At 49.2% G+C, this 26,338-nt stretch overlaps 1 protein-coding gene across 1 annotated transcript in view; it reads right to left on the minus strand.

The window, feature by feature from the left end:
* Positions 1-25,672, minus strand: part of LOC140427288 (uncharacterized) — a 442,867-nt gene extending 417,195 nt beyond the window's left edge. Inside the window, exon 1 of the mRNA XM_072512862.1 lies at positions 25,506-25,672. Within this exon, the coding sequence (XP_072368963.1) occupies positions 25,506-25,551 (46 nt within the window). The 5' untranslated portion in view covers positions 25,552-25,672. The remainder of the gene's footprint in view (positions 1-25,505) is intronic.
* Between the last annotated feature and the right edge of the window lie 666 nt (positions 25,673-26,338).

Raw genomic sequence — 26,338 nt, forward strand, 5'->3', positions numbered from 1 at the left:
TGGAACATGGCAAAGAGCAGGAGTAACACAATTGAGAGATCTGTTTGTAGATGGGACGTTTGCAAGTCTGGGAGCGCTGACCGAAAAATATGGGTTGCCCCAAGGGAATGCATTCCGGTATATGCAACTGAGGGCTTTTACGAGGCAACAGGTGAGGGAATTCCCGCAGCTCCCGACGCAGGAGGTGCAGGACAGAGTGATCTCAAAGACATGGGTGGGGGACGGTAAGGTGTTAGACATATATAGGGAGATGAGAGACGAGGGGGAGATTATGGTAGACGAGCTGAAAGGGAAATGGGAAGAAGAGCTGGGGGAGGAGATTGAGGAGGGGCTGTGGGCTGATGCCCTAAGTAGGGTAAACTCATCGTCCTCGTGTGCCAGGCTAAGCCTGATACAATTTAAGGTGTTACACAGGGCGCATATGACTGGAACACAGCTTAGCAAATTTTTTGGAGCAGAGGATAGGTGTGCGAGATGCTCGAAAAGCCCAGCGAATCACACCCACATGTTCTGGTCATGTCCGGCACTACAGGGGTTTTGGGTGGGGGTGACAAAGGTGCTTTCGAAGGTAGTGGGGGTCCGGGTCGAACCAAGCTGGGGGTTGGCTATATTTGGGGTTGCAGAAGAGCCGGGAGTGCAGGAGGCGAGAGAGGCTGATGTTTTGGCCTTTGCGTCCCTCGTAGCCCGGCGCAGGATACTGTTGATGTGGAAGCAAGCCAAGCCCCCGGGTGTGGAGACCTGGATAAATGACATGGCAGGGTTTATAAAGCTGGAACGGATTAAGTTTGTCCTAAGGGGATCGGCTCAAGGGTTCACCAGGCGGTGGCAACCGTTCGTCGAATACCTCACAGAAAGATAGAGGGAATGGAAAAGAAGAAGACAGCAGCAGCCGCCCAGGGGCGGGGGGGGGGGGGGGGGGGGGGGACCAGAGGGATTCTCAGGGATGTTAATATATAAGTATAATATGTATAGGTTGTTGTTATAGATAATTGTATATTGGACTGTTAAAACATATTTTTGGAGAATATTTATCTGGGACAAGGCAGTTGCCATTTAGTTTTGTTTTTGTTTATATATTATTTATTTCTTGTTTATAAAACTGGCCATTGTTATTTATATTGTTATATTACTGTGTAAAGGATACACAATGTACTGTGATGGTTGGCCAAAATTTTCAATAAAATATTTTTTTTAAAAAAGTACTGCAGTGATGTCAGAGCTGGTGGAGCTGGGCTGTCAGCTTTCGTTTTAGGCTGTTTGCTGCAGGGTGTGTTTTAGTTTTGTTTTCAGAGCTGGATAGCTGCAGTCACAGCTAGAAGGGTCTCTCTCTCTAATCTAAAAACTGTAAATCGATCCTTTGGTGATTTAAAACTAATAACTGCTCTCAGTGGTGACTTTGACCTGATGTGCTTCTGTTAAAATTTCTTTTTTTAAGTCTTATGGATGTTAAAAGGAAAGCTTAAAGGATTACTTAGTGTTGTAGTCTTTGGGGGTTGTATTTGAATGAATGGTTGCTAAGATGTCCACTGTATGCTTTAAAAAGGATAACTTGAGTTCATAGAATAAACATTGTTTTGCTTTGAAAAATACTTTTCCATTTCTGCTGTACCACATCTGGAGAGTGGGCCATGTGCTCCCATACCACAATCTATTAAAAGTTGTGGGTCAGGTGAAATCCATGAATACACTTTGGGGTTCTCTAAACCCTGGCCCATAACAAATTGGGGGTTCGTCCGGGATAAAAGTCTATCTATTGGATTGGCTTAGTGAACTTAAAGACAGTGAGGGATGAGCATACTGTGGTTGCTTTTCAGGTGTAGTATTCTAGTTTAAGGAGGGAGTGTGTTGTGGACAATGGCTCTTTCAGAGGCTCAGAAGTTTTTGGGGGTGGAGACGGTCACACGCAGTACCTTACGGACAGAGACTAAAAGCAGACTGTTAGATTTGGCAAAAACATTGCAGTTAACATTACCTGACAAAAAGCGAAAAGAAGAGGTAATTATGGCGGTGGCTAAGCATTTAAAGTTGCCTGAGATACAAATTGACTTATTGAAAATGGCAAAAATTCAGTTACAAATTAAAGAAATGGAACATGAGAAAGAATTAAAGCAGCTTGAATACGAAAGAGAGAGAGAGGAAAAAGAAAGAGAAAGGGAGATACAGATCAGGGAAAAAGAAAAAGAGAGAGTTTGAACTTCAGAAAATGGCCATGAAACATGACAGTCAGTTAAAATTGCCAGGCGTGAAGGGAAACGTACAGTTGGATGATAGTGATGAGGATAGTCAGAAAGAGCATCATAGTCGAAGGCTTGGTGAGGATCTATTTAAATATGTCCACGCATTGCCAAGGTTTAATGAGAAGGAGGTAGAAGCCTTTTTCATTTAATTTGAGAAGGTAGCTAAACAAATGAAATGGCCACAGGACATGTGGATATTAATGATTCAAACAAAGCTGGCAGGTAGGGCTAGTGAAGTGTTTGCATCACTATCAGAGGAGGTATCTGAGTCGTATGAGGAGGTGAAAAAATTCAACTTAGGTGCATATGAACTAGTGCCTGAAGCCGACAGACAACGGTTTAGAAATTTAAGGACAGAATTTGGTCAAACATACATGGAGTTTGAAAGGCTCCGAGTAATTTTGATAGATGGATAAGGGCTTTGAAAATAGACCAAATGTATGAAGCTTTCAGAGAAATTATAATTTTGGAGGAATTTAAAGTTTCAATTCCTGATGTAGTGAGAACTCATGTGGAAGAGCAGAGGGTTAAAATTGCGAGATTAGCAGCACAAATGGCAGATGATTATGAATTAGTTCATAAATCAAGGCTTGGTTTCCGACATCAGTTTCAGCCTGTGAGAGATAGAAACTGGGGACATGAGAAATACTCAAGTGGTAAAGGTAAAGGTGATCTGATGGGAGATAATAAGGAGAGTGTACCTCAGACTAAAAAAGAAATCCAGGACGGTGGAAAAGAACTGAAAAGTTTCAAATGTTTTCACTGCAATAAACTAGGCCATGTAAAGTCACAGTGCTGGTGGTTGAAGAACAGCATTGGGAAGGCTGATGTACAGCTAAAAAGATTGTGGAGGAATTACTTAAATTCTTTACTCGATATGGACTACCCACAAGAAATACAATCGGATCAAGGAGGTTATTCAAAGAAGTTATGGATAGTTTAGGAATAAAACAATTTAAATCAACTGCGTACCATCCAGAATTGCAGGGAGCGTTAGAAAGGTGGCATCAGACATTAAAGATAATGTTGAGGGCTTATTGTCAAGATTATCCAGAGGATTGGGAGAAAGGAATTCCATTCGTACTGTTTGCAATTAGGGATGCACCTAATGAGTCAACTAAATTCAGTTCTTTTGAACTAATTTTTGGTCATGAGGTAAGAGGACAGCACGGTAGCATTGTGGATAGCACAAATGCTTCACAGCTCCAGGGTCCCAGGTTCGATTCCGGCTTGGGTCACTGTCTGTGCGGAGTCTGCACATCCTCCCCGTGTGTGCGTGGGTTTTCTCCGGGTGCTCCGGTTTCCTCCCACAGTCCAAAGATGTGCGGGTTAGGTGGATTGGCCATGCTAAATTGCCCATGGTGTCCAAAATTGCCCTTAGTGTTGGGTTGGGTTGGGTTACTGGGTTATGGGGATAGGGTGGAGGTGTGGACCTTAGGTAGGGTGCTCTTTCCAAGAGCCGGTGCAGACTCGATGGGCCGAATGGCCTCCTTCTGCACTGTAAATTCTATAAAGGACCACTTAAATTGATTAAGGAAAAATTGGTGAGTGAGAAATCAGAAATTACATTATTGGATTACTTGTCAAATTTTAGGGAATGATTAAATAGAGCAGGTGAATTGACTAGACAACATTGCACAAAATGTGATGAAATAGGTCGAGGACAAGAAATCCAAAGTTCGTAGTTTTGCCAGTGGAGAGTGGTAGGTGAGCCTTTAAAAGCTCGGTTTTGTGGACTTATCAGATTGAAAGGAAATTAAGTGAGGTGAATTATATGGTTAAAAACACCAGTGAGAAGGAAGACGCAACGAGTGTGTCATGTGAATATGCTTAAAAGGTACTTTGAAACGGAAGGAGAGAAAAAGGAGGTTTTAATGATTCTAACTCAAAGTGACGAATGAAATCCAGGTGACTCTAATTAAATTGGAAAACGAGGATGTTCTTAAAAATTGGGTTGAATTGTTAAGTTATCTTCCAGAGGAAAAACAAACTGACCTGAAAGAGTTATTGATATCACATGGGCAAGTTTGTGGAGATAAATTGGGAAGTACTAAAATGGTTATACATGATGTAGATATGGGAAATGCTGTTCCAATCATACAACATCCATCTAGACTTGACCCTTTAAAATTGGCACAGGTTAACAAAGAGATTGAGAGTATGCTTAAAAATGGCATAATTGAAGTGGGTTGCAGCCAATGGAGCTCACCCATAGTGATGGTACCAAAACCGGACGGTACACAACAGTCGAGTGTGGACTTGCAGTTACAAGAACGGACTCTTATCCTATCCCACGTTTGGAGGATTGCATTGCGAAAGTGGGAGAATCAGCTTTTATTTCCAAACTGGATTTACTTAAAGGTTACTGGCAGGTACCTTTATCCGAAAGGGCGAAGGAGATTTCAGCTTTTGTGACTCCAGATGGTATGTACCAATTCAAAGTTATGCCATGTGGTATGAAAAACGCCCCAGCCACATTTCAACGGTTAACTAGCAAAGTTGTTTCAGGATTACCCAATTGTGCGGTACAGATCGATGATCTGGTAATTTTCAGCCAGACATGGAAAGAACATTTGAAACAAGTGATGGAGTTATTCGATTGACTTCAGGAGGCGGGTTTGGTGATAAACCTAGCCAAAAGTGAATTTGGAAAAGCTCAAGTCACTTTCTTTGGCCATACAATCGGACGGGGTCGAATAGTCCCTCGGGATGTGAAAACAAAAGTTATTGGAGAGTTTCCGATACCCTCGACACAACATGAAATAATGCGATTTCTTGGTATGAGTGGATTTTACCGGAAATTTGTGCCGAATTTCAGCAGTGTGGTCGCTCCACTGACGGACTTGCTCAAGAAGCATAACAAATTCCAGTGGACAGTAGAGTGTCAACAGGCATTTGACGGCCTGAGGCTGTGTTAACCACTGCTCCTGTGTTAGCCATCCCAAATATACAAAACCATTCAAAGTGGCGGTTGTTGCGAGTGATGTGGATGTAGGTGCGGTGCTTCTACAAGACAACGACGAAGGACTAGAGCGGCCTATTGATTATTTTTCAAAGAAATTGAATTCTCACCAGAAAAAGTATTCAACGATTGAGGAGATGTTGAGTTTGGTGCTAGCTTTGCAACATTTTCACATTTATGGTGACCAGCAATCCATCTGACACCATTATATATACTGATCATAATCCATTGACGTTTTTGGAGGGATTCTGGAATAACAATGCAAGGCTGTTTCGCCGGAGTTTATTGTTACAGCCATTTCATTATAAAATAGTACATGTGGCAGGACGAGAAAACGTGATAGCCGATGCTTTGTCACAAATGTGATTTACGGAAGCAGTTTCAGTTGGAGGACGAACAAAAAAGAAAATGGGCTATATTATTATACCTGTTTGGGGGTGTTTTGTTTTGAAACAAAAAAGTACATTTACTGTGTGCATTTCTTAAAGGATAGTAAAAAGGTCCCCCGATCCGGCTGATCACATGGAACGTGAGGGGCCTGAATGGGCCGGTCAAGAGGGCCCAGGTGTTCACGCACTTAAAGGCAGACGTTGCTATGTTGCAGGAGACGCACTTGAAAGTGTTGGATCAGATCAGGCTGAGAAAGGGATGGGTGGGGCAGGTCTTTCATTCGGGGCTGGATGCGAAGAATAGAGGGGTTGCAATCCTGGTGAGTAAGCGAGTGTCGTTCGAGGCGCTGAACATTGTGGCTGATAATGGGGGTCGATATGTGATGTGAGTGGTAGGCTGCAGGGAACTCGGGTGCTGCTGGTGAATGTGTATGCCCCAAATTGGGACGATGCAGGGTTCATGAAGCGCATGCTGAGTCGGATCCTGGATCTGGAAGCGGGGAGCCTGATAATGGAGGGGGACTTTAATACAGTACTGGACCCGGAACTGGACAGGTCCAGGTCGAGGTCGGGCAAGAGGCCAGCTGCGGCTAAGGTTCTCAGGGGGTTTATGGATCAGATGGGGGGGGGTGGATCTGTGGAGGTTTGCTAGGCTGGTGGCCAGAGAGTTCTCTTTTTTCTCCAACGTGCATAAGGCCTATTCACGGATAGACTTCTTTGTGGTGAGCAGGGCAGTGATACCAAGAGTGGAGGGAACGGAATATTCGGCCATAGCGATTTCGGACCATGCCCCGCACTGGGTGGAGTTGGACTTGGGGGAGGAAAGGGACTTGCGCCCGCTTTGGCGCTTGGACGTGGGACTGTTGGCAGATGAGGAGGTTTGTCTGTGGGTCTGGAGGTGCATTCAGAGATACATAGAGGGCAATGATTTTTTTTTTTAATTTAGAATAACCAATTAATTTTTTCCAATTAACAGGCAATTTAGTGTGTTCAATCCACCTACCTTGCACATCTTTGGGTTGTGGGCACGAAACCCACACAAACACGGGGAGAATGTACAAACTCCACACGGACAGTGACCCAGAGCCAGGATCGAACCTGGGACCTCGGCGCCGAGAGACTGCAATGCTACTACTGCGCCACCGTGCTGCCCGTTAGAGGCCAATGATAATGGGGAAGTACCGGTTGGTGTGGTTTGGGAGGCTCTGAAAGCGGTGGTTAGGGGAGAGTTAATCTCAATTAGGGCTCACAGGGAGAAGAGAGAGAGGGCGGAGAGGGAGAGGTTGATGGGGGAGATATTAAGGGTGGATAGGAGGTATGCGGATTCCCCTGAAGAGGGGCTGCTGAAGGAGCGACGGAGCCTCCAAACGGAATTTGATTTGTTGACCACGGGGAAAGCTGAGACCCAGTGGAGGAAGGTGCAGGGGGCAGTGTACGAATATGGGGAGAAGGCGAGCCGGATGCTGGCGCATCAGCTACGCCAGAGGGAGGCGGCGAGGGAAATTGGAGGAATCAGGGACAGAGGGGGGAACACGGTGCGGAGTTTAGCTAAAATAAATGAGGTATTCAGGGATTTCTATGGGAACCTGTATAAGTCAGAACCCCCGGAGGGGGGTGGAGGGGGATGCGGCGGTTCCTGGACCAATTGAGGTTCCCGAGAGTGGAGGATGGGCAAGTGGAAGGCCTGGGGGCCCCGATTGGGATAGAGGAGCTGGTTACGGGGATGGGGAGCATGCAGGCGGGCAAGGCCCCGGGGCCTGATGGGTTCCCGGTCGAATTTTACAGGAAGTTTGTGGATCTGCTGGGTCCGCTGCTGGTGAGAACCTTCAACGAGGCGAGGGAGGAAGGGATTCTCCCCCCGACAATGTCTCTGGCGCTGATCTCGCTGATCCTTAAGCGGGACAAGGACCCGCTGCAGTGTGGCTCGTATAGGCCGATCTCGCTCCTTAATGTAGATGCCAAGTTGCTGGCAAAGGTCCTAGCCACAAGGATTGAGGATTGTGTCCCGGGAGTGATACACAAGGACCAGACGGGATTTGGTGAAGGGCAGGCAGTTAAATGCAAACGTGCAGAGGTTCCTGAATGTGATTATGATGCCCTCGGAGGGTGGGGAGGCAGAAGTGGTGGCGGAAATGGACGTGGAAAAGGCCTTTGATCGGGTGGAGTGGGAGTACCTATGGGAAGTGCTTGGCAGGTATGGGTTCGGGGAGGGGTTCATAGGTGGGGCAAATTGTTATACCAGGCCCCGGTGGCGAGCGTATCTACGAACCAGCAGCGATCAGAATATTTTAGGTTGTACCGTGGGACGAGACAGGGGTGCCCCCTGTCCCCTCTGTTGTTTGCTTTGGCAATTGAGCCGCTGGCCATTGAGGGAATCTAGATACTGGAGGGGGTTGGTCTGTGGAGGGGAGGAACATCGGGTTTCATTGTATGCTGATGACCTGCTTTTGTACATCGCAGATCCAGTGGAGGGGATGGTGGTGGTCATGCGGATCCTTAGGGAGTTTGGGGATTGCTCAGGCTTCAAGCTTAACGTGGGGAAGAGTGAGCTTAGTGGTGCATACGAGGGGCCAGGAAAGGGGGCTGGAGGAGCTGCCGCTTAAGAGGGCAAAGAGGAGTTTCCAATATTTGGGCATTCAGGTGGCCAGGAGTTGGGGGCCCCTTAATTTGGCGCGGTTGGTAGACCAGTTGGAGGAAGACTTTCGGAGATGGGACGTGTTGCCACTCTCCCTGGCGGGCAGGGTACAGTCCGTTAAGATGACAGTCCTCCCTAGGTTCCTGTTTGTGTTCCAGTGCCTGCGCATCCTCATCCCCAAGGCCTTTTTTAAGCGAGTAAGCAGGAGCATTATGGGGTTTGTATGGGCAAGTAAGACCCCGGGGGTCAAGAGGCTGTTTCTGGAGCGTAGTCAGGACAGGGGTGGGCTGGCGTACCGAACCTGTGTAGTTATTACTGGGCAGCCAATGTGTCAATGATTCGGAAATGGGTAATGGAGTGAGAGGGGGTGGCGTGGAAAAGATTAGAGGCGGCATCGTGTGTGGGCACTAGCTTGAGAGCGCTGGTGACGGCACCTTTGCCGCTACCGCCGAAGCGGTACACCACGAGCCCGGTGGTGGTGGCGGCACTGAGGATCTGGGGGATGTGGAGACGGCACAGGGGTGAGTTGGGGGCCTCAATTTGGTCCCCAATACGGAATAATCATAGGTTTGCACCAGGCAGGATAGATGGCGGATTAATAATTTGGCATCGGGCCAGGATTAAAAGGTTGGGGGACCTATTTATCGACGGGGCTTTTGCTAGCCTGGGGGCGCTGGAGGAGAAATTTGGGTTACCCCCCGGAAACGCTTTTAGGTACATGCAGGTGAGGGCGTTTGTGAGAAGGCAGGTAAGGGAATTTCCGCTGCTTCCCACACAGAGGATTCAGGACAGGGTGAGCTCGGGTGTATGGGTGGGAGAGGGCAAGGTCGCGCCGATCTATCAGGAGTTGCAGGAGGCGGAGGAAGACTCGGTGGAGGAGCTGAAGGGCAAGCAGGAGGAGGAGCTCGGCGAGGAACTGGATGAGGGCTTGTGGGCGGAGGCCCTGGGCAAGGTTAACGCCTCCTCGTCTTGCACCAGACTTAGCCTGATCCAGTTCAAAGTGGTTCACAGGACACATATGACAGGGGCAAGGATGTGCAAGTTTTTTGGCGTGGAGGACAGATGCGTGAGGTGCTCGGGGAGCCCAGCAAATCATGCCCATATGTTCTGGGCGTGCCCAGCGCTAGAGGGGTTCTGGAGGGGCTTCGCAAAGGCTATGTCCAAAGTCTTGGATACTTGGGTAAAACCGAGCTGGGGGATAGCAATATTCGGGGTATCAGATGAGCCGGGAGTACAGGAGCCGAAAGAGGCCGGAGTTCTGGCCTTTGCGTCCTTGGTAGCCCAGAGGAGGATCCTACTAATGTGGAGGGATGCGAAACCCCCAAGCGTGGAGGCTTGGATTAATGACATGGCAGGGTTCATCAAGTTGGAGAGGATAAAGTTTGCCTTGCGAGGGTCTGTGCAGGCAGGGGTTCTCCAGGCGGTGGCAACCGTTCCTAGACTTTCTCGCGGAACGTTAGGTGGAGGTCAAGAGCAGCAGCAACCCAGGGGGGAGAAGGGGGGGGGGGGGGCGGGGGGAGGAGTTTTTGGCTTGTTTTTATTATTGTACGGGGTGTTTGCCCCATTTTTGTTCTTAGTTTGTGTAGCGCACAAAGACTCCGAGAGACGAATAGAGTGAAGTCGATGAGGCTTTATTAAGCGTGACTGTTCCCCCGCAGTTCAGTAGTAGACTGCCTGCGGGGAGGACTCCTGGTTCTTATACTCCGCCTTCAGGGCGGAGCTAGAGGTCAACGGCCAACCAGGACCCGGGATCTGTCAGCCAATGACATCACGGCTTCACAGTCCCACATGACCCCTAATGCATACTACCACATTCACCCCTTGTTAAAAATGAACCCGGCGGGGTGATGCTTCGCATGGTGGTAAGGGTTTACAAGGCTGGTCCTGGGAGGAAAACTTTCACATGTTATTACAGTATGTACAAGGTTTTTTTTTTGTTTCGAACTATTTACAGTAATCGTCAGGAGAAAAAGACAAAATGTTCTCGTTAAAAGTCCACATATTGTAGTGTTAGATCGACGCCACGAGTCGGTCGGGCGGTCTGGTCATCCGTGTTGATCGCCTCGGCCCCGGTGGTGGTGGTGGTGCTTGTTCCGGTGTTGTCGTCTCTGGGAGCCTTACGGTTTCAGCTTGGGCTTCACTCCTGGTTGGGCCTGGGAGGAGGACCGATTCTCCTGGGAAGGGGGCGGTCGCAGGGTGCGGCGGTGGCAGGAAGGGGGTGATTGGTGTCGGGGGGGTGTGTGTGTTGCCGGCGGGCGCCAGATCTTGCAGGGAGACCGTGTCCTGTCGGCCGTCGGGGTACTCCACGTAAGCGTACTGCGGGTTCGCGTGAAGGAGGTGAACCCTTTCGACCAACGGGTCCGACTTGTGCGCCCGCACATGTTTTCGGAGCAAGATGGGTCCTGGGGCCGCCAGCCAGGTCGGCAGCGACGTTCCAGAGGAGGACTTCCTGGGTAAGACAAGGAGGCGCTCATGGGGCGTTTGGTTAGTGCTAGTACACAGTAGTGACCAGATGGCGTGGAGGGCGTCCGGGAGGACCTCCTGCCACCGTGAAACTGGGAGGTCCCTGGACCGTAGGGCCAATAGGACGGTCTTCCAGACCGTGCCGTTCTCCCTCTCTACTTGCCCGTTCCCCCGGGGGTTGTAGCTGGTCGTCCTGCTCGAGGCTATACCGTTGCTGAGCAGGAACTGGCGCAGCTCGTCACTCATGAAGGAGGACCCCCTGTCGCTGTGGACGTATGCGGGGCAACCGAACAGTGTGAATATGGTGTTCAGAGCTTTAATGACTGCGGCCGCGGTCATGTCAGGGCAGGGGATGGCGAATGGGAAGCGTGAGTACTCGTCCACCACATTAAGGAAGTATGTGTTGCGGTCGGTGAAGGGGAGGGGTCCTTTGAAATCCAGGCTAAGGCGTTCAAAGGGGCGGGAAGCCTTAATCAGGTGCGCACCATCCAGCCTGAAAAAATGCGGTTTGCACTCTGCGCAGATGTGGCAGTTCCTTGTGACTGTACGGACCTCCTCCAAAGAGTATGGGAGGTTGCGGGACTTAATAAAGTGGTAGAACCGAGTGACCCCCGGGTGGCAGAGGTCCTCGTGGAGGGTTTGGAGGCGGTTAATTTGTGCGTTGGCACATGTGCCGCGGGATAGGGCATCGGACGGCTCGTTCAGCTTTCCGGGACGATACAAGATCTCGTAGTTGAAGGTGGAGAGCTCGATCCTCCACCTTAAGATCTTGTCGTTTTTGATTTTGCCCCGCTGTGCACTATCGAACATGAAGGCTACCGACCGTTGGTCCGTGAGGAGAGTGAATCTCCTGACGGCCAGGTAATGCCTCCAATGTCGCACCGCTTCCACTGTGGCTTGGGCTTCCTTTTCCACTGAGGAGTGGCGGATTTCTGAAGCGTGGAGGGTTCGGGAGAAAAAGGCCACGGGTCTGCCCGCTTGGTTAAGGGTGGCCGCTAGAGCTACGTCGGAGGCGTCGCTCTCGACCTGGAAGGGGAGGGACTCGTCGATGGCGCGCATCGTGGCCTTTGCGATATCCGCTTATGATGCGGCTGAAGGCCTGGCAAGCCTCTGGCAAACCCCAGGCAGCGTTTTAGGGCTTTTGAGCAGTGCGGGAGGGGACATTCCATGAGGGAGCACATACGTTCGGGGTCGGGGCCTATTATCCCATTGCGCACTACGTAGCCCAGGATGGCTAGCCGGTTGGTGCTAAAAACGCACTTGTCCTCGTTGTACGTGAGGTTCAAGGCTTTAGCGGTCTGGAGGAATTTTTGGAGGTTGGCGTCGTGGTCCTGCTGATCGTGGCCTCAGATGGTTACATTGTCGAGATACGGGAACGTGGCCCGCAACCCGTATTGATCAACCATTCGGTCCATCTCTCATTGGAAGACCGAGACCCCGTTTGTGACGCCAAATGGGACCCTTAGGAAATGGTATAATCGCCCGTCTGCCTCGAAGGCTGTGTACTTGCGGTCACTTGGGCGGATGGGGAGCTGATGGTAGGCGGACTTGAGGTCCACGGTGGAGAAGACCTTATATTGGGCAATCCGATTGATCATGTCGGATATGCGGGGGAGAGGGTACGCGTCTAGTTGTGTGTACCTGTTGATGGTCTGGCTATAGTCTATGACCATCCTTTGCTTCTCCCCTGTCTTTACTACTACCACCTGTGCTCTCCAGGGACTATTGCTGGCCTGGATTATGCCTTCCTTCAGTAGCCGCTGGACTTCGGACCGAATGAAGGTCCGGTCCTGGGCGCTGTACCGTCTACTCCTAGTGGCGACGGGTTTGCAATCCAGGGTGAGGTTTGCAAACAAGGATGGGGGCTGAACCTTGAGGGTTGCGAGGCCGCAGATAGTGAGTGGGGGTATTGGGCCGCCGAATTTGAAGGTTAGGCTCTGTAGATTGCACTGGAAGTCTAATCCCAGTAATGTGGGCGCGCAGAGTTGGGGAAGGACGTAGAGCCTGTAGTTTTTGAACTCCCTCCCTTGCACCGTTAGGGTAACTATGCAGAAGTCTTTGATCTGTACGGAGTGGGATCCTGCAGCTAGGGAAATCTTTTGTGCGCTGGGACGGATGGTCAAAGAACAGCGTCTTACCGTGTCGGGGTGGATAAAGCTCTCCGTGCTCCCGGAGTCGACCAGGCATGGTGTCTCGTGCCCGTTTATCAGCACCGTTGTCGTCGTCGTCTGGAGCATCCGGGGCCGTGCTTGGTCCAACGTAATTGAAGCCAGCCGTGGTTGTAATGGTTGAGCGTCTTCTTCGAACCCCGTGGAGCCGTCGACGCTGGGGTCCGTGGTTGCCGTCCAAGATGGCGTCGGGGGTGAACAAGATGGCTGCCCCCATGCATCGCACATGGCTGGGGGGTCACAAGATGGCGGCGGGGGTGGACAAAATGGCCGCCCCCATGCGTTGTACAGGTCTGGGGTGGTCCAAGATGGCGGCGCCCCTCCTCCCCTCGTGGTGGCCGGGACCCAGAATGGCGGCGCCTGCGGGTCGCACATGGGGCACTGGGGGGGTTGGGGAGCGTTAGGAACACGCAGGACTCCCTCTTCTCTGGGGACAGCGGTGGCCGGGACCCAAAGTGGTAGCGCCGGAGGGTCATACATGGGGCGCGGGGGGGGGGGGGGGGGGTGGTTGGGGAGCGTAAAAGGCGTGCAGGGCTCCCTGTTCTCCGGGGAGAGCGGTGGTCGGGACCCAAGGTGGTTGCGCCTGCGGGTCGTACATGGGGCGCTGGGGGGGTTGGTGAGCGTAAAAGGCGTGCAGAGCTCCCTGTTCTCCTGGGACCGCGGCGACCTCCCGGGACCGGCACACAGCCGCGAAATGGCCCTTTTTCCCGCTGCTCTTACAGATCGCTGCGCGGGCCGGGCAGCGCTGCCGGGGGTGTTTCGCCTGGCCGCAGAAATAGCAGCGGGCTCCCCCGGTGCGACTTGGCGTTTGAACCGCGCAAGCCTGTGGGGTGTCCGGGGGGGGGGGGGGGGAGGGTTTGTCGCGACGGGTGCGTACGGAGCCCAATGGGCTGCCGCGCGGTCGGGGCCGTAGGCGCGGGTGTTTCGCGCGGCCACGTCTAGGGAGGCTGCTAGGGCCCGTGCCTCTGAGCGTCCTAGCGACTCTTTTTCTAAAAGTCTTTGGCGGATTTGGGAGGAGTTCATACCTGCCACAAAAGCATCGCGCATTAACATGTCCGTGTGTTCATTTGCGTTCACCGGCGGGCAGCTGCAGGCCCGTCCCAAAATTAGTAGCGCGGCGTAGAATTCATCTATCGATTCTCCGGGACTTTGCTGTCTCGTTGCGAGTTGACAGCGAGCGTAGATCTGGTTTACTGGGCGAACATAGAGACTTTTTAGTGCTGCGAACGCCGTCTGGAAATCCTCTGCGTCTTCGATGAGAGAGAAAATCTCCGTGCTTAACCTCGAGTGCAGGACCTGTAGTTTTTGGTCTTCTGTGACCCGGCCGGGGGCCGTTCTGAGGTAGGCCTCGAAACAAGTCTGCCAGTGCTTGAAAGCTGCTGCTGCGTTCACTGCGTGGGGGCTGATCCTCAGGCATTCCGGGATGATCCTGAGCTCCATAGTCCTTTAGTCACGCTTAATAAATTGTAGCGCACAAAGACTCCGAGAGACGAATAGAGTGAAGTCGATGAGGCTTTATTAAGCGTGACTGTTCCCCCGCAGTTCAGTAGTAGACTGCCTGCGGGGGAGGACTCCTGGTTCTTATACTCCGCCTTCAGGGTGGAGCTAGAGGTCAACGGCCAACCAGAACCCGGGATCTGTCAGCCAATGACATCACGGCTTCACAGTCCCACATGACCCCTAATGCATACTACCACAGTTTGTGAGATAGTTTAATGTTTAGTGGTTTAAGTTGTTGGAGGGGATGGCGTAAGGCCCCCCCTTTATATTTTTCTTATGTATATTTTCTTTCCTTTTTGGAGTGTTTTGTAAAAATGTATTGAAAACCTTGAATAAACATATATTTTTTTAAAAGATTAAAGAGATTTGATAGATTTTTCATTCATTTGTGGAATGCAAGCATCACTGCCAAGGCCAGCATTTATTGCCCAGAAAAGGTGATAGGGACCTGATTTCTTTGCTACAGTGCTATAGGTCCATCAATAGTGCAGTAGGTGGGTATCTCAGTTGGCTAGACAGCTCAGTTGGCTAGACAGCTGGATTGTGCTGCAGAGGCCAGCAACACGGGTTCAATTCCTACCGGGGGCTGCATTGCTGATTAGGGAGCAGATCACAGCTGTGTTGAGGGAGGATACATTGGAGGTATCTTGTAGTGAGGCATTATGGGTGCAGCTCAGGAATATGAAGGGTGAAATCACAATGTTGGGAATGTATTATAGACTTCCCAACAGCCCGCAGGAGATAGAGGAGCAGTTGTGTAGTCAGATACTGAAAAGGTGTGAAAAAAAGCAGGGTAGTTGTGATGGGCGATGTTAACGTCCCCATAATGACTGGTAATCCCTGGGGCTTGGATGGAGAGCAATTTGTTAGATGTGCCCACGAGGGCTTTTTGATATAATATGCCAACAATCCAACCAGGGAGGGGGGCCACGCTAGACTTGGTATTAGGGAATGAGCCAGGCCAGGTGATTGATGTTTTAGCAGGGGAGCATTTTGGGATCAGCAACCATAATTCCATAAAATTTTGGGCAGTCATGGATAAGGATCACAGTGGCCCGTGGGTGAAGATGCTTAATTGGGTGAGGGCCAATTACATCCCAATTAGACAGGAACTGGGGAATGTGGATTTGGAGCAGCTATTTGAGGGCATGCGGGAGGCTTTTAAACGCCAGTTGATTGAAGTGCAGGACAGGTATGTCACACCAAAAATGAAGGATAGAAATGGTAGGATTCGGGAAACGTGGATGACAAGGTAAATTGTAAGCTTAGTCAACAGGAAAAAGGAAGGATACGATAGGTCTAGGCATCTAAAATCTGATGAAGCCCTTGAGGAGTACAGTGAAAGTAGTAAGGAACCTATACGTGGAATTAGGAGGGCTAAAAGGGAACATGAAATGTCTTTAACCCTTTAGCAAACATGGTCAAGGGGAATCCCAAGACCTTTTATGCATATATTAGGAGCAAGGGGGTAGCAAGAGAAAGAGTAGGCCCACTCAAGGACAATGGAGAGAAGTTATGCGTGGAACCACAGGAAATGGGTGAAATCCTTGATGAGTACTTTGTATCAGTATTCACCAGAGAGGACATGGCGGATGTTGAGGTCAGGGATACGTATGTGAACACTCTTGAGAACGTCAATATATCAAACGGGGAAGTGTTGAGTATCCTAAATTGCATTAAGGTAGAGAAGTCCCTGGGGCCAGATAGGATCTATCCCAGGTTACTGCAGAGGCAAGGTGAGAAATAGCTGGGGCCTTAACAGATATCTTCACATCTTCTTTGACCACGGGCAAGGTTCCAGAAGACTAGAGAATAGTCAAATTGTGTTCCCTTGTTTAAGAAAGGAAGCAGGATTAATCCAGCAAATTATAGGCCAGTGAACCTAACATCAGTGGTGGGGAAACTTTTGGAAAAGATACTGAGGGACAGGACATATGCACATTTGGAGGAAAATAGACAAGTGACAGGCAGCATGGTTTTCTACAGGGAAGGTCATGTCTCACCATTGTGATTGAGTTTTTTGAAGAGGTGACAAAGAAATGAAATGAAATGAAATGAAAATCGCTTATTGTCACAAGTAGGCTTCAAATTAAGTTACTGTGAAAAGCCCAATTGATGAGGGAAGGGCTGTGGATGTAGTATGGCGTTTGACAAGGCCCCACATAGCGGACTGGTATAAAAACTAAAATCACATCAAATTCAGGGTGGGCTGGCTAGATGGATACAGAACTGGCTTGGTTATAGAAGACAAGAGAGTAGCGATGGAAGGGTGTTTTTCAGAATGAGGATCTGTAGCCAGTGGTGTTCCGCAGGGATCAGTGCTGGGACCTCTGTTGTTTGTATTATATATAAATGATCTGGAGGAAAATGTGGGTGGTCTGATTAGTAAATTTGCGGATGACACGAATATTGGCGGAGTTGCTGATCATGCCGAGGATTGTCAGAGGTTACAACAGGATATAGATAGATTGGAGACTTGGGCACAGAAATGGCAGGTGGAGTTTAATTCGGACAAATGCAAGAGGGATGATGCATTTTGGAAGATCAAATCTAGGTATGAATTATACTGTAAATGGCAGAACCCTTAGGAACATTAACATACAGAGGGATCCGGACGTGCAGGTCCACAGTTCCAAAAAGTGGCAACACAGGTGGCCAAGGTGATTAAGAAAGCATTTGGCATGTTTGCCTTAATCAGCCGGGGCATTGAATACAGCAGTTGGGAAATCATGTTGCAGCTATATAAAACCTTGGTTAGGCCGCATTTGGAGTATTGTGTGCAGTTCTGGTCACCACATTATCAGAAGGACGTGAAAGCTTTGGAGAGAGTGCAAAGAAGGATTAGCAGGTCTCAAAGGTGTTAGTTATGAGGAGAGGTTGAATAACACAGGATTGTTTTCACTGGAAAGATGGAGGCTATGGGGGGATAGAGGTCAACAAAATTATGACAGGCATACAGAGGGTGGATAGTCAAGCTTTTTCCAAGGGTGAAAATGTCAATTACAAGGGGGCACAGGTTCAAGATGAGAGGGGAAAGTTTAAGGGAGATGCGCAAGGTACGTTTTTCATGCAGAGTGATGGGTGCCTGGAACGTGCTGCCAGAGGATGTGGTGAAAGCAGGCACATTAGCAACATGTGTTCGACCTGAAAGTGCGTAATGAAGTTAGGCATGTATCGGCAGGCGCAGGTGTGGATTCAATGCACCCGCTGACAATTATGCTGCTTGTTGAGGATTAAGTCCACAATTGACCAATATTTTACGTGCCTCATGCGATTTCAAGCTCGGAGCACAGGAAACATAGGCAGACGGACAAACGTTTTTTGAAACTTTTTGGATTCAATGGTGGGATAAAAAATGGGAATGGAGCAAACGCTGGATGAGCCTTGGGAGTTTCCGGGAGGGTGTTGAGGTGGTGTTTTGAGAGTGTTTTATGTATTAGGTTCAGCACAGTGTGGAGTTCTCAGGGCATTGCTGTCCTCTGGCACCAGAGGCTTGGTTCCCTCTGCCACTCTTGTGCACGTATTGGTCGCATTTGCATACCTGCAGCTGGGCATTATTTACCCAGCAGGGAACATACCTGCAGCTGGGCATTGTTTACCCAGCAGGGAGCATTTCCTCGGAGGAGCACAGGGAACAAATAGGGAGGAGGCCTGGTGGTCGCATGCATCCACCTCATGCAGAGACGCAAGCACAGGATTATGGGGACAGCAGGGAGGACAAAGAACACACCTCCGCAGAAGATGCCACTATCCATCTGTCAGGGTGTAAAGGCAGCGTTCAAACTACTTGGACAGGACAGAGGTCCAGGGGCGCAGAAGTGAAGATGATTGATCCGGAGATAGCTCCAATTGTTTGGGTAGTCATCCAATGCCAGTGGCTCTAAAGGTTAATGTGACACTAATGCCTCGGGATCTTTCAAGGGCGCAGTAAGTGATCTTTGTTCAGTCGCAGTCAGCTGCACACGGCTGTGTTAAGCTTGTGACTGATGATCTGTTCAGGCATGTTAGAACATTCATTCATTTCAGGACGGAGCACGTCAGCCAGACTGAGCGGCCCAGAAATTCTGCCATGATTGCAGGTTTCCCTCGCATCCAGGATGCCATAGATTGAACCCATTTGGCAATCAAGACACCACAAAGCACATTTGTAAACAGAAAGGGATTCGACTCGATGAATGTTCAGACAATCTGTGACCACAGGACCCAGATTTTGCAGGAATGTGCAAGGTGCCCTGGCAGCTCTCTCAATGCCTACTGACTACAGCACTCTCTGCTCCAGCTCGTCATGGTGGCTGATTCCTCAAAAGGGATATCCGCTGAAGAGGTGGCTAATGACTTCTGTCTGTCACCCGAGGACAGAGACAGAGGAGAGATACAACTACTGTCATGTATCACAAGGGCAATGGTGGAGAGACTGCTGCAGATTAGGCCTAGACGAATCCGGAGGTGACCTGCAGGATCATTAGGCTGCTGAAGATTAGGCCGAGACGAATCAGGAGGTGACCTGCAGAATCCACCTAAGTGACTGTCTCTCATCGTAGTTGTATGCTGCGCTCGTCTTAATCCAGCACTTTCCTGGGGTGTACCTCTGAGTACCTCAGGAGAGGATGTGCCTGATGCATCTCGAACTGGCTCGGTCATAGAAGACAGAGGGTAGCAGTGGACGGGTGGTTTCTGAATGGAGGGCTGTGACTAGTGGCGTTCCTCAGGGATCAGTGCTTGGTGGAATTGTGGACAGCGATGAGGACCGTCAGAGGATACAGCGGGATATACATTGGTTGGAAACTTGGGCAAAGAGATGGCCGATGGAGTTCAATGTGAGGTAACATGTGTTTATTCTCAAATGGAACTGGCTCAATAGTTAATTAAATCAAAGACAAGAGATAATAAAAAGTTACCATTTGCATGTAATTGTGAAAAAGTACTTTTAAAAAATGTTAAGATTTTATATACTTGTGTAGGCTTCAGCATAGCTCTTTATATTTTCTGATGACACAATATTCAGTGAAACCCTTCTACCCTCACATACACATTCTAATCAGCTCCTCCACGCACCATACACACACATCTGCCCCTCTCCCGACTCCCATTAACTCAGCATCTATAAGATCGTAAGACGTAGGAGCAGAAGTAAGCCACTCAGTCCACCCAGTGTGCTCTGCCATTCAATGGGATCATGGCTGAACTGATAATTCTCAACTCTATTTTCCTGCCTTATAACCATTACCCTTGATTCCCTTACTGATTAAAAATCTATCTCAGTCTTGAACATACTTAACAACCCAGCCTCTCCAGCTCTCTGCAGTAAAGAATTCCACAGATTCACTACCCTCAGAGAAGAAATTCCTTCTCACCTCAGTCTTTATTGGATGACCCTTTACTGAGTTTGTGCTCTGGTCCTACACTCTCCCACAGTCTTTATTGGATGACCCTTTACTGAGTTTGTGCTCTGGTCCTACACTCTCCCACAAGAAGAAACATCCTCTCAGCATTTACCCTGTCAAGCCCGAGAATCCTATATGTCTCAATAAAGTCACCTCTCATTCTTCTAAACCCAATGAGTACAGGCCCAATCTATTCACCTCTCCTCAACTCGAGATCAACCTCATGAACATTCTTTGGACTGCTTCCAATGCGAGTACATCGTTCCTTAGAAAGGAGACCAAAACTGTACAGTATTCCAGGTAGTGTCTAACTAGTGCCTTGCATAGTTTTAGCAGGATGTCCCTATTTTTATACTCCATTCCCTTTGAGTTAAAGGCCAACATTCCATTTGCCTTCCCAATTACCTGAACTTGCGTTTATCTGTAGATTCTGTAGAACATTCCATTTGCCTTCCCAATTACCCGAACTTGCATGCTGGCTTTATATGATTTATGCACAAAGAGCCCCAAATCCCTGTGTTCCATCGTTTTTCTCCATTTAAATAATATCAAGGCTCAACACTCACCCCCAAGCCCCCGTATTCTGATTCTTCCCAAACAATTAGTGATGGCAGCCGAAAGTCTACTCCATGGCCAAAGGGGGACTTACTGACAATGTCAAGGTGCCCAGGTGGCACTGCCAAGGGGGCTGGAGCACTGTCCGGGTGCCAGTACAAGGGTGACAGAGTGCCAGTGTGGCACTGCCAAAGATACGCTATTCTCCAGAAACAGTGCCTGTGGGTATAAGTTCACTTCGAGATTGGGGCAACCTTTCAAAATGGCGGCCCGATCTCGGAGTTCAGCTTCCCAGTGCCAAACAAAAATTATGGGCACAATCCTCCGGCCACGCTACGCCAGAAAAGCATCTCACCTCAGCGCAGCAAGGCCAGTGAAAGTCAGGAGACCCGGCTCCCGGAATCTACCCAGCTTCCAACGCCTCGCACGATTCAACGTAATCTTGCAAGACATTGCAATTCTGCATATTAGGGTGAGGCAGTAAGTCTTACTCTAATGTGGAGATTCCCAAGGTACCTGAGACTTTGGGATTCAATCCCTTCACCTTGTTACCTTGAGCGAATGCCGTTTGGTACTAGTCCCCACAAACGGGGACCAGACAGGCACTCGTGCGGGTCTCCAAGAGGATCAGAGGCCTCCAGCTGCATGCCCTTTGGGCAGGGTGGTGCCACCTGGGTATTCTTGGCAGTGTCACCTGGGTGCTAGTCTGGCACTGCCAAGGTATCCAGGTGGCACTGCCATCGTGCGACAATCACCAGGCGGGAATGTTCCCTTCCAGTTGGGTAACACTTCAGCCGTCAAGGGCATTCAACCTCTGAGCTTCAGGTAAGCGTTCTCCAAGGCGGCCTTCAGGACGCATGACAACGCAGAATCGCCAAGCAGAAACTGATCACCAAGTTTTGCACGGATGAGTACTGCCTCAACCAGGACCTTGGATTCATGTCTCACTACATTCACCCCCCACCATCTGACCGGGGCTTGCGAAATCCTACCAACTGTCCTGGCTTGAGACAATTCACACCTCTTTAACCTGTGATTACCTCTCTCTCCAGTCGCACCGTCTTGACATGTAAAGACTTAATTACCTGCAAAGACTCGCATTCAAATTATCATCTTGCATCATTGACTTTGTCTATATATGTTTGTGGAACCCACCTCTTCACTCACCTGATGTTTTAAGACTTCTTACTCTCCAAGCAGTTTTCCAAAGAGCATCTATCCAGAGAACGGCAAGTAATCCTGTACTTGATAACGTTATTTAAAGTGGATTTTAACCTGTGTTGAGTTTTGCTTGATTGTTGATATCAGTCAGAGGTTAAAGTGTTTCCTTTCAATGTTAAGCATTGTTTAACTGCCGATTGTAAGCTATATTTCTCTGATGTTAAGAGTAATACTGTTTTAATAATAAGAGCTTGCTTTAATACACCTATTTGTGCATGGAATCACTCCTGGAGCGAAGTATCCTTTCCTCACAGTTTTACAAATTTTAAAAAGTGATTGGGGTTCCTGTCCGGTATCCTTGCAAACGTTGGGGGTCTGGTCCAGGGTCGTAATATGTCTCCATCTTATATCATTGCCTATGTTTCCTAGTGCGGCAGCACAGTAGCGCAGTGGTTAGCACTGCTGCCTCATGGTGTCTAGGACCCGGGTTCGATCCCGGCCCCAGGTCACTGTTCGTGTGGAGTTTGCACATTCTCCCCGTGTCTACATGGGTCTCACCCCCACAACTCAAAGATGTGCAGGTAGGTGGATTGGCCGCGCTAAATTGCCCGAATTGGCAAAAAAGATTTGGGCACTTTAAATTTATTTTTAAAAACTATGATCCCTAGTTCTAGATTTCTCCTTTGAGAGAGAACATCTTCCATCCTGTCAGAATCAGATATGTTGCAATAATTTTTTTGAACTTCAATGAGTGTAGATCCAACATTCTTCACCTTTCCTCGTAAGACAATACCTTTATTCCAAGATTTAACCTTGTCAGCCTTCTCAGAATTGCCTTCAATGCAAGTGTAGCCCTCCTTAAATAATGAGACAAAAATGGAATGCAATACTCTAGGTGTGGTCTCACCGTGTCCGGTGTGATTGTAGCAACTGTTATACTCCATTCTCGTTGGAAAAAAAGCCAACATTCCATTTACCTTCCTAAATACTTGCTGTTGTATGTTACTGTTCGGTGTTTCATGTACAAGGAAACCCAGACCCCTCTGTACTGCAGCATAAGCAGCATAGGGGCCGGTTTAGCTCACTGGGCTAAATCGCTGGCTTTTAAAGCAGACCGAGGCAGGCCAGCAGCACGGTTCAATTCCCGTACCAGCCTCCCCGAACAGGTGCCGGAATGTGGCGACTAGGGGCTTTTCACAGTAACTTCATTGAAGCCTACAATAAGCGATTTTCATTTTTCTTTCATTTCATATGCAGACTCTCTCTTAAAATTATATCATGTGACAGGGTTTTCTGGCCATTTACAGTGACAGAATCTTACAGTCAGGCCGACAACACACCCCAGCCAAGGGTTTCGCAGTTGAAAGGGATGCGTAATGTGGGAAATCCTACTGACAACGGTGGGACCAGAATGACCCGCTGTCGGCCACTGGTGAGCCGCCCTCCTCCACTGCAGAACAAGTCGCGGAGGGGATGGACAATTATGACCATGGTTTCCAATTATTCTTGCCAAAGTGAACAACGTCACATTTTTCCACAATATAAACTCCATTTACAAATTTTTGCCCACTCATTTGCAGTCTTGTCCGATTTTTATAGTCAGAAAATTTGCCTACAATACATGCTGTTCCTTTATCCAAGTCATTAATATAGATTGTAAATAGTTGAGGCTCCAACAAAGATCCTTGAGGCACCTCACAATTACCCATTTATCTCAATTCTATCCTGTTAGTTAAGCCAATCCATTTTCCATGCTAATATATTACCCTCAACAAATTAGCTCTTAACCGGTGTAGTAACCTTTTACGTGGCTCCTTAATGAACTTTTGGAAATCCAAACACACTGGGTTGGATTCTCCGCTGTCGGGTTTCTCTGTTGCGCCGGCAGCCCGGGAGTTTCCTGACGGCATGGGGCTGCCCACAATGGGAAACCCCATTGGCCGGCTGGCGTGAGAGTGAATCCCGGGGGCGCACCAGGGACGGAGAATCCCGGGCTGGATTTTCGGCTGGCGGAATTCTCTGTTGTGCCAGCAGCCCACCCATGCCCGTGAATTTCCCAACGGCATGGGGCTGCCTACAATGGGAGACCCCTTTGGTCGGCAGGCGAGACGTAGAATCCCGCTGCCGGCTGGGGCGCGCCACACCAGAAAACTGGTATGGCGGGACAGAGTATCCAGCCCCATTTCTCTTTTATAAAACATGCTGACTCTGCTTGGTGGAATTATGATTTTCCAAATTTCCTGCTAGTACTTCCTAATGGTTTCTGTAATTTTCCCAATGACACACAATAGGCTAGCTAGCCTAAAGTTTCTTGCTTTCCATCTCCCTACTTTGCTGAATAGTGGGATCATGTTGAACCGTTGAACTAGGAAAATTTTAGAAGATTACAACCATTGCTTCCGTTACCTCTGTAGCCACTCCTTTTAGGACATAGGATATCAGGTCAAGGGGATTTGTCAGTTTTTACTTCTATTAGTTTCCTCATACAGTAATCATTTTAAGTTCTTGTCTGTTGCCCCTTGATGTTCTAATATCATTGGGCCACAAACATTGCCAGACTTGTTGAATGAAGGGGCTGGTTTAGCACAGTGGGCTAAACAGCTGGCTTGTAATACAGAGCAATGCCAGCAGCGCGGGTTCAATTCCCGTACCAGCCTCCCCAAGCAGGTGCTGGAATGTGGCGACTAAGGGCTTGTCACAGTAACTTCATTGAAGCCTACTTGTGACAATAAGCGATTATTATTATGTTTCCAGCATTTTCTATTTTTATGATAGGTTTTCAGCATCCACAGTATTTTGCTCCTGGACAGTCAAGGGAAATAATATTTACAGGCGTATATATTCTCAAATATAAATTTCTTCCAATTATATTCTGATTGATGTAAATGGGATGCAAATTTTAACAGAATGAGGGCAGGACTCCGATTAAGTGAATGGTAAAGACAAGTGTAGGCGGGATTCTCCGGAATCAGCGCGATGGCCCAACGCCGGCGTCAAAAACGGCGTGAACCACTACGGCATTGGGCCGACTGGAAGTAGCGGAATCCTCCGCACTTCCGGGGGCTAGGTGTATGCTGGAGGGGTTGGCGCGGCTCCGGCGACTGCGCAAGTCCGTGCATGCGCCATGGGCCGGCGTGATCCCGCGCATGCGTGGAACCGCCGGCGTATTCTGCCGCATGCGCAGGGGGGTGTCTTCTCTGTGCCGGCCCCTGTAGGGCTCCGCCATGGCCGGTGCGGAAGGAAGGAGTGCCCCCACGGCACAGGCTCCCTGGCAGATCTGTAGGCCCCGATCGCGGGCCAGGCCACCCCCCCACCCAGGGTCGGGATCCCCCTGCGTCCCCCCGAGGACCGCCCCAGCTGACACAGGTCCTGCCGTGTGGGACCGTGTCTAATCCACGCTGGTGGGACTGGCCAAAAACCGACGGCCGCTCGGCCCATCAGAGCCCGGAGAATTGCCGGGGGGGGGGGGTCCCTGCCAACGGCCCCCGGATGGCGTGGCGTGAACCCCATCGCTGCCCGAAAACTGCGGCAGGGAATAGGGCAGCCAGCATTGGGGCGAAATTCCCCGTTGATTCGCTGACCTGGCGGGGGTCGGAGAATCCCGGTCGTGAATTGGGGTAGAAAAGAAACATTGAAAACACAGGGACTTTTTAAATTTAAAATTCTGTGCTTTACAGACTGTGGTGATCAATGTTGGAAAATTCTAAATTTTAAGTTCCCCCCCTTCATTTGGAATATAGAAAACTTTGAACACAAAGCTGAGGTGAATGAAAACTGCCAAGATCCTGAAAAGTCCTCAAAATAGACACACTGCAGGGTGGTGTCAAAATGTCCTCAGCAATGACCCATGGAGAAGCCAACCAGAAAGGAGCCAACATGCAGTATATTCAAAAACAGTTCAAACAATAGATTTTTAAAAAATAGACAACATTTGTGCAGATAAATATCTGCATAGAGTAAGATTTGAAGTCGCCCGAACATTGTAATCATCAGAAAGGTTATATTCAAAGATCACCAGCACGAGATGGGAGATAACGCAGCAACTTCTCACCTGCCCGGCTAAACCTGTTGAGTTTGGTTTGGCTTTTCATTAACATCGAGCCTCCAAAAGACTCAAAACCGAGGACCTGGAGAAACTGTGTCCCTCCGTAACATTTATGGGTTATTTCGAGATTGCCATTAATAATCAACAAGGTGAAGCGGGCTCGTGCTCTCCAGCCGTTGCCTCCATGCCCTGGCTGCCACCATGATGGGAAAGGCCAACGTTCTCTGCACGCGAGCCGCGGCTTTTGTGACGCGACAAGTTGAAATCTCGCGGAAATAATTTCCCGCCGAAGGGTTGGACCACGTGCTTTCGGCTGCGCAGCCTCCAAATGCGGCCTTGAGGTTTCTGACAACGGGGAGGGCGCAGCTGTCCAAATGTCGCTTCCTCAGTGGTGCCACCGCAAGTCCCCCCCCCCCCCCCCCTTAATCCGAGCGGCAGACCTTGTGAACGAGTTTATGATGTGGCTGAGACCTTGCTCCAAGATAGAATAACTTGCTGGCTGGGGGCGCGATGGGGACAGATCACTTGGATGCGTTTCTGGAAGGTTTCCAAAGTCTAGGGGTGAGTAAAGGAGAGAAAGGTGGAAGTAAAATACATTTAATGTAGTGTAGTATATCGCATATTTTTGTTTATTAATCCACGGGGTGTGGGGCATCACTAGCTATGCCAACATTTATTGATAGTCCTTCGAGAGAGTGTGATTGTCAACAGTCTTCTTGAAACTTTGCAGTCTACGTGGTGTAGGTACACCCATAGTGCTATGAAGGAAGGAGCGCCATGATTTTGACTGACAACGAAGGAACGATAATATAGTTCAAGTCAGCATTGTGCATGGCTCG

Source organism: Scyliorhinus torazame, chromosome 7 (assembly GCF_047496885.1).
Source record: "Scyliorhinus torazame isolate Kashiwa2021f chromosome 7, sScyTor2.1, whole genome shotgun sequence".
NCBI lineage: Eukaryota > Metazoa > Chordata > Chondrichthyes > Carcharhiniformes > Scyliorhinidae > Scyliorhinus > Scyliorhinus torazame.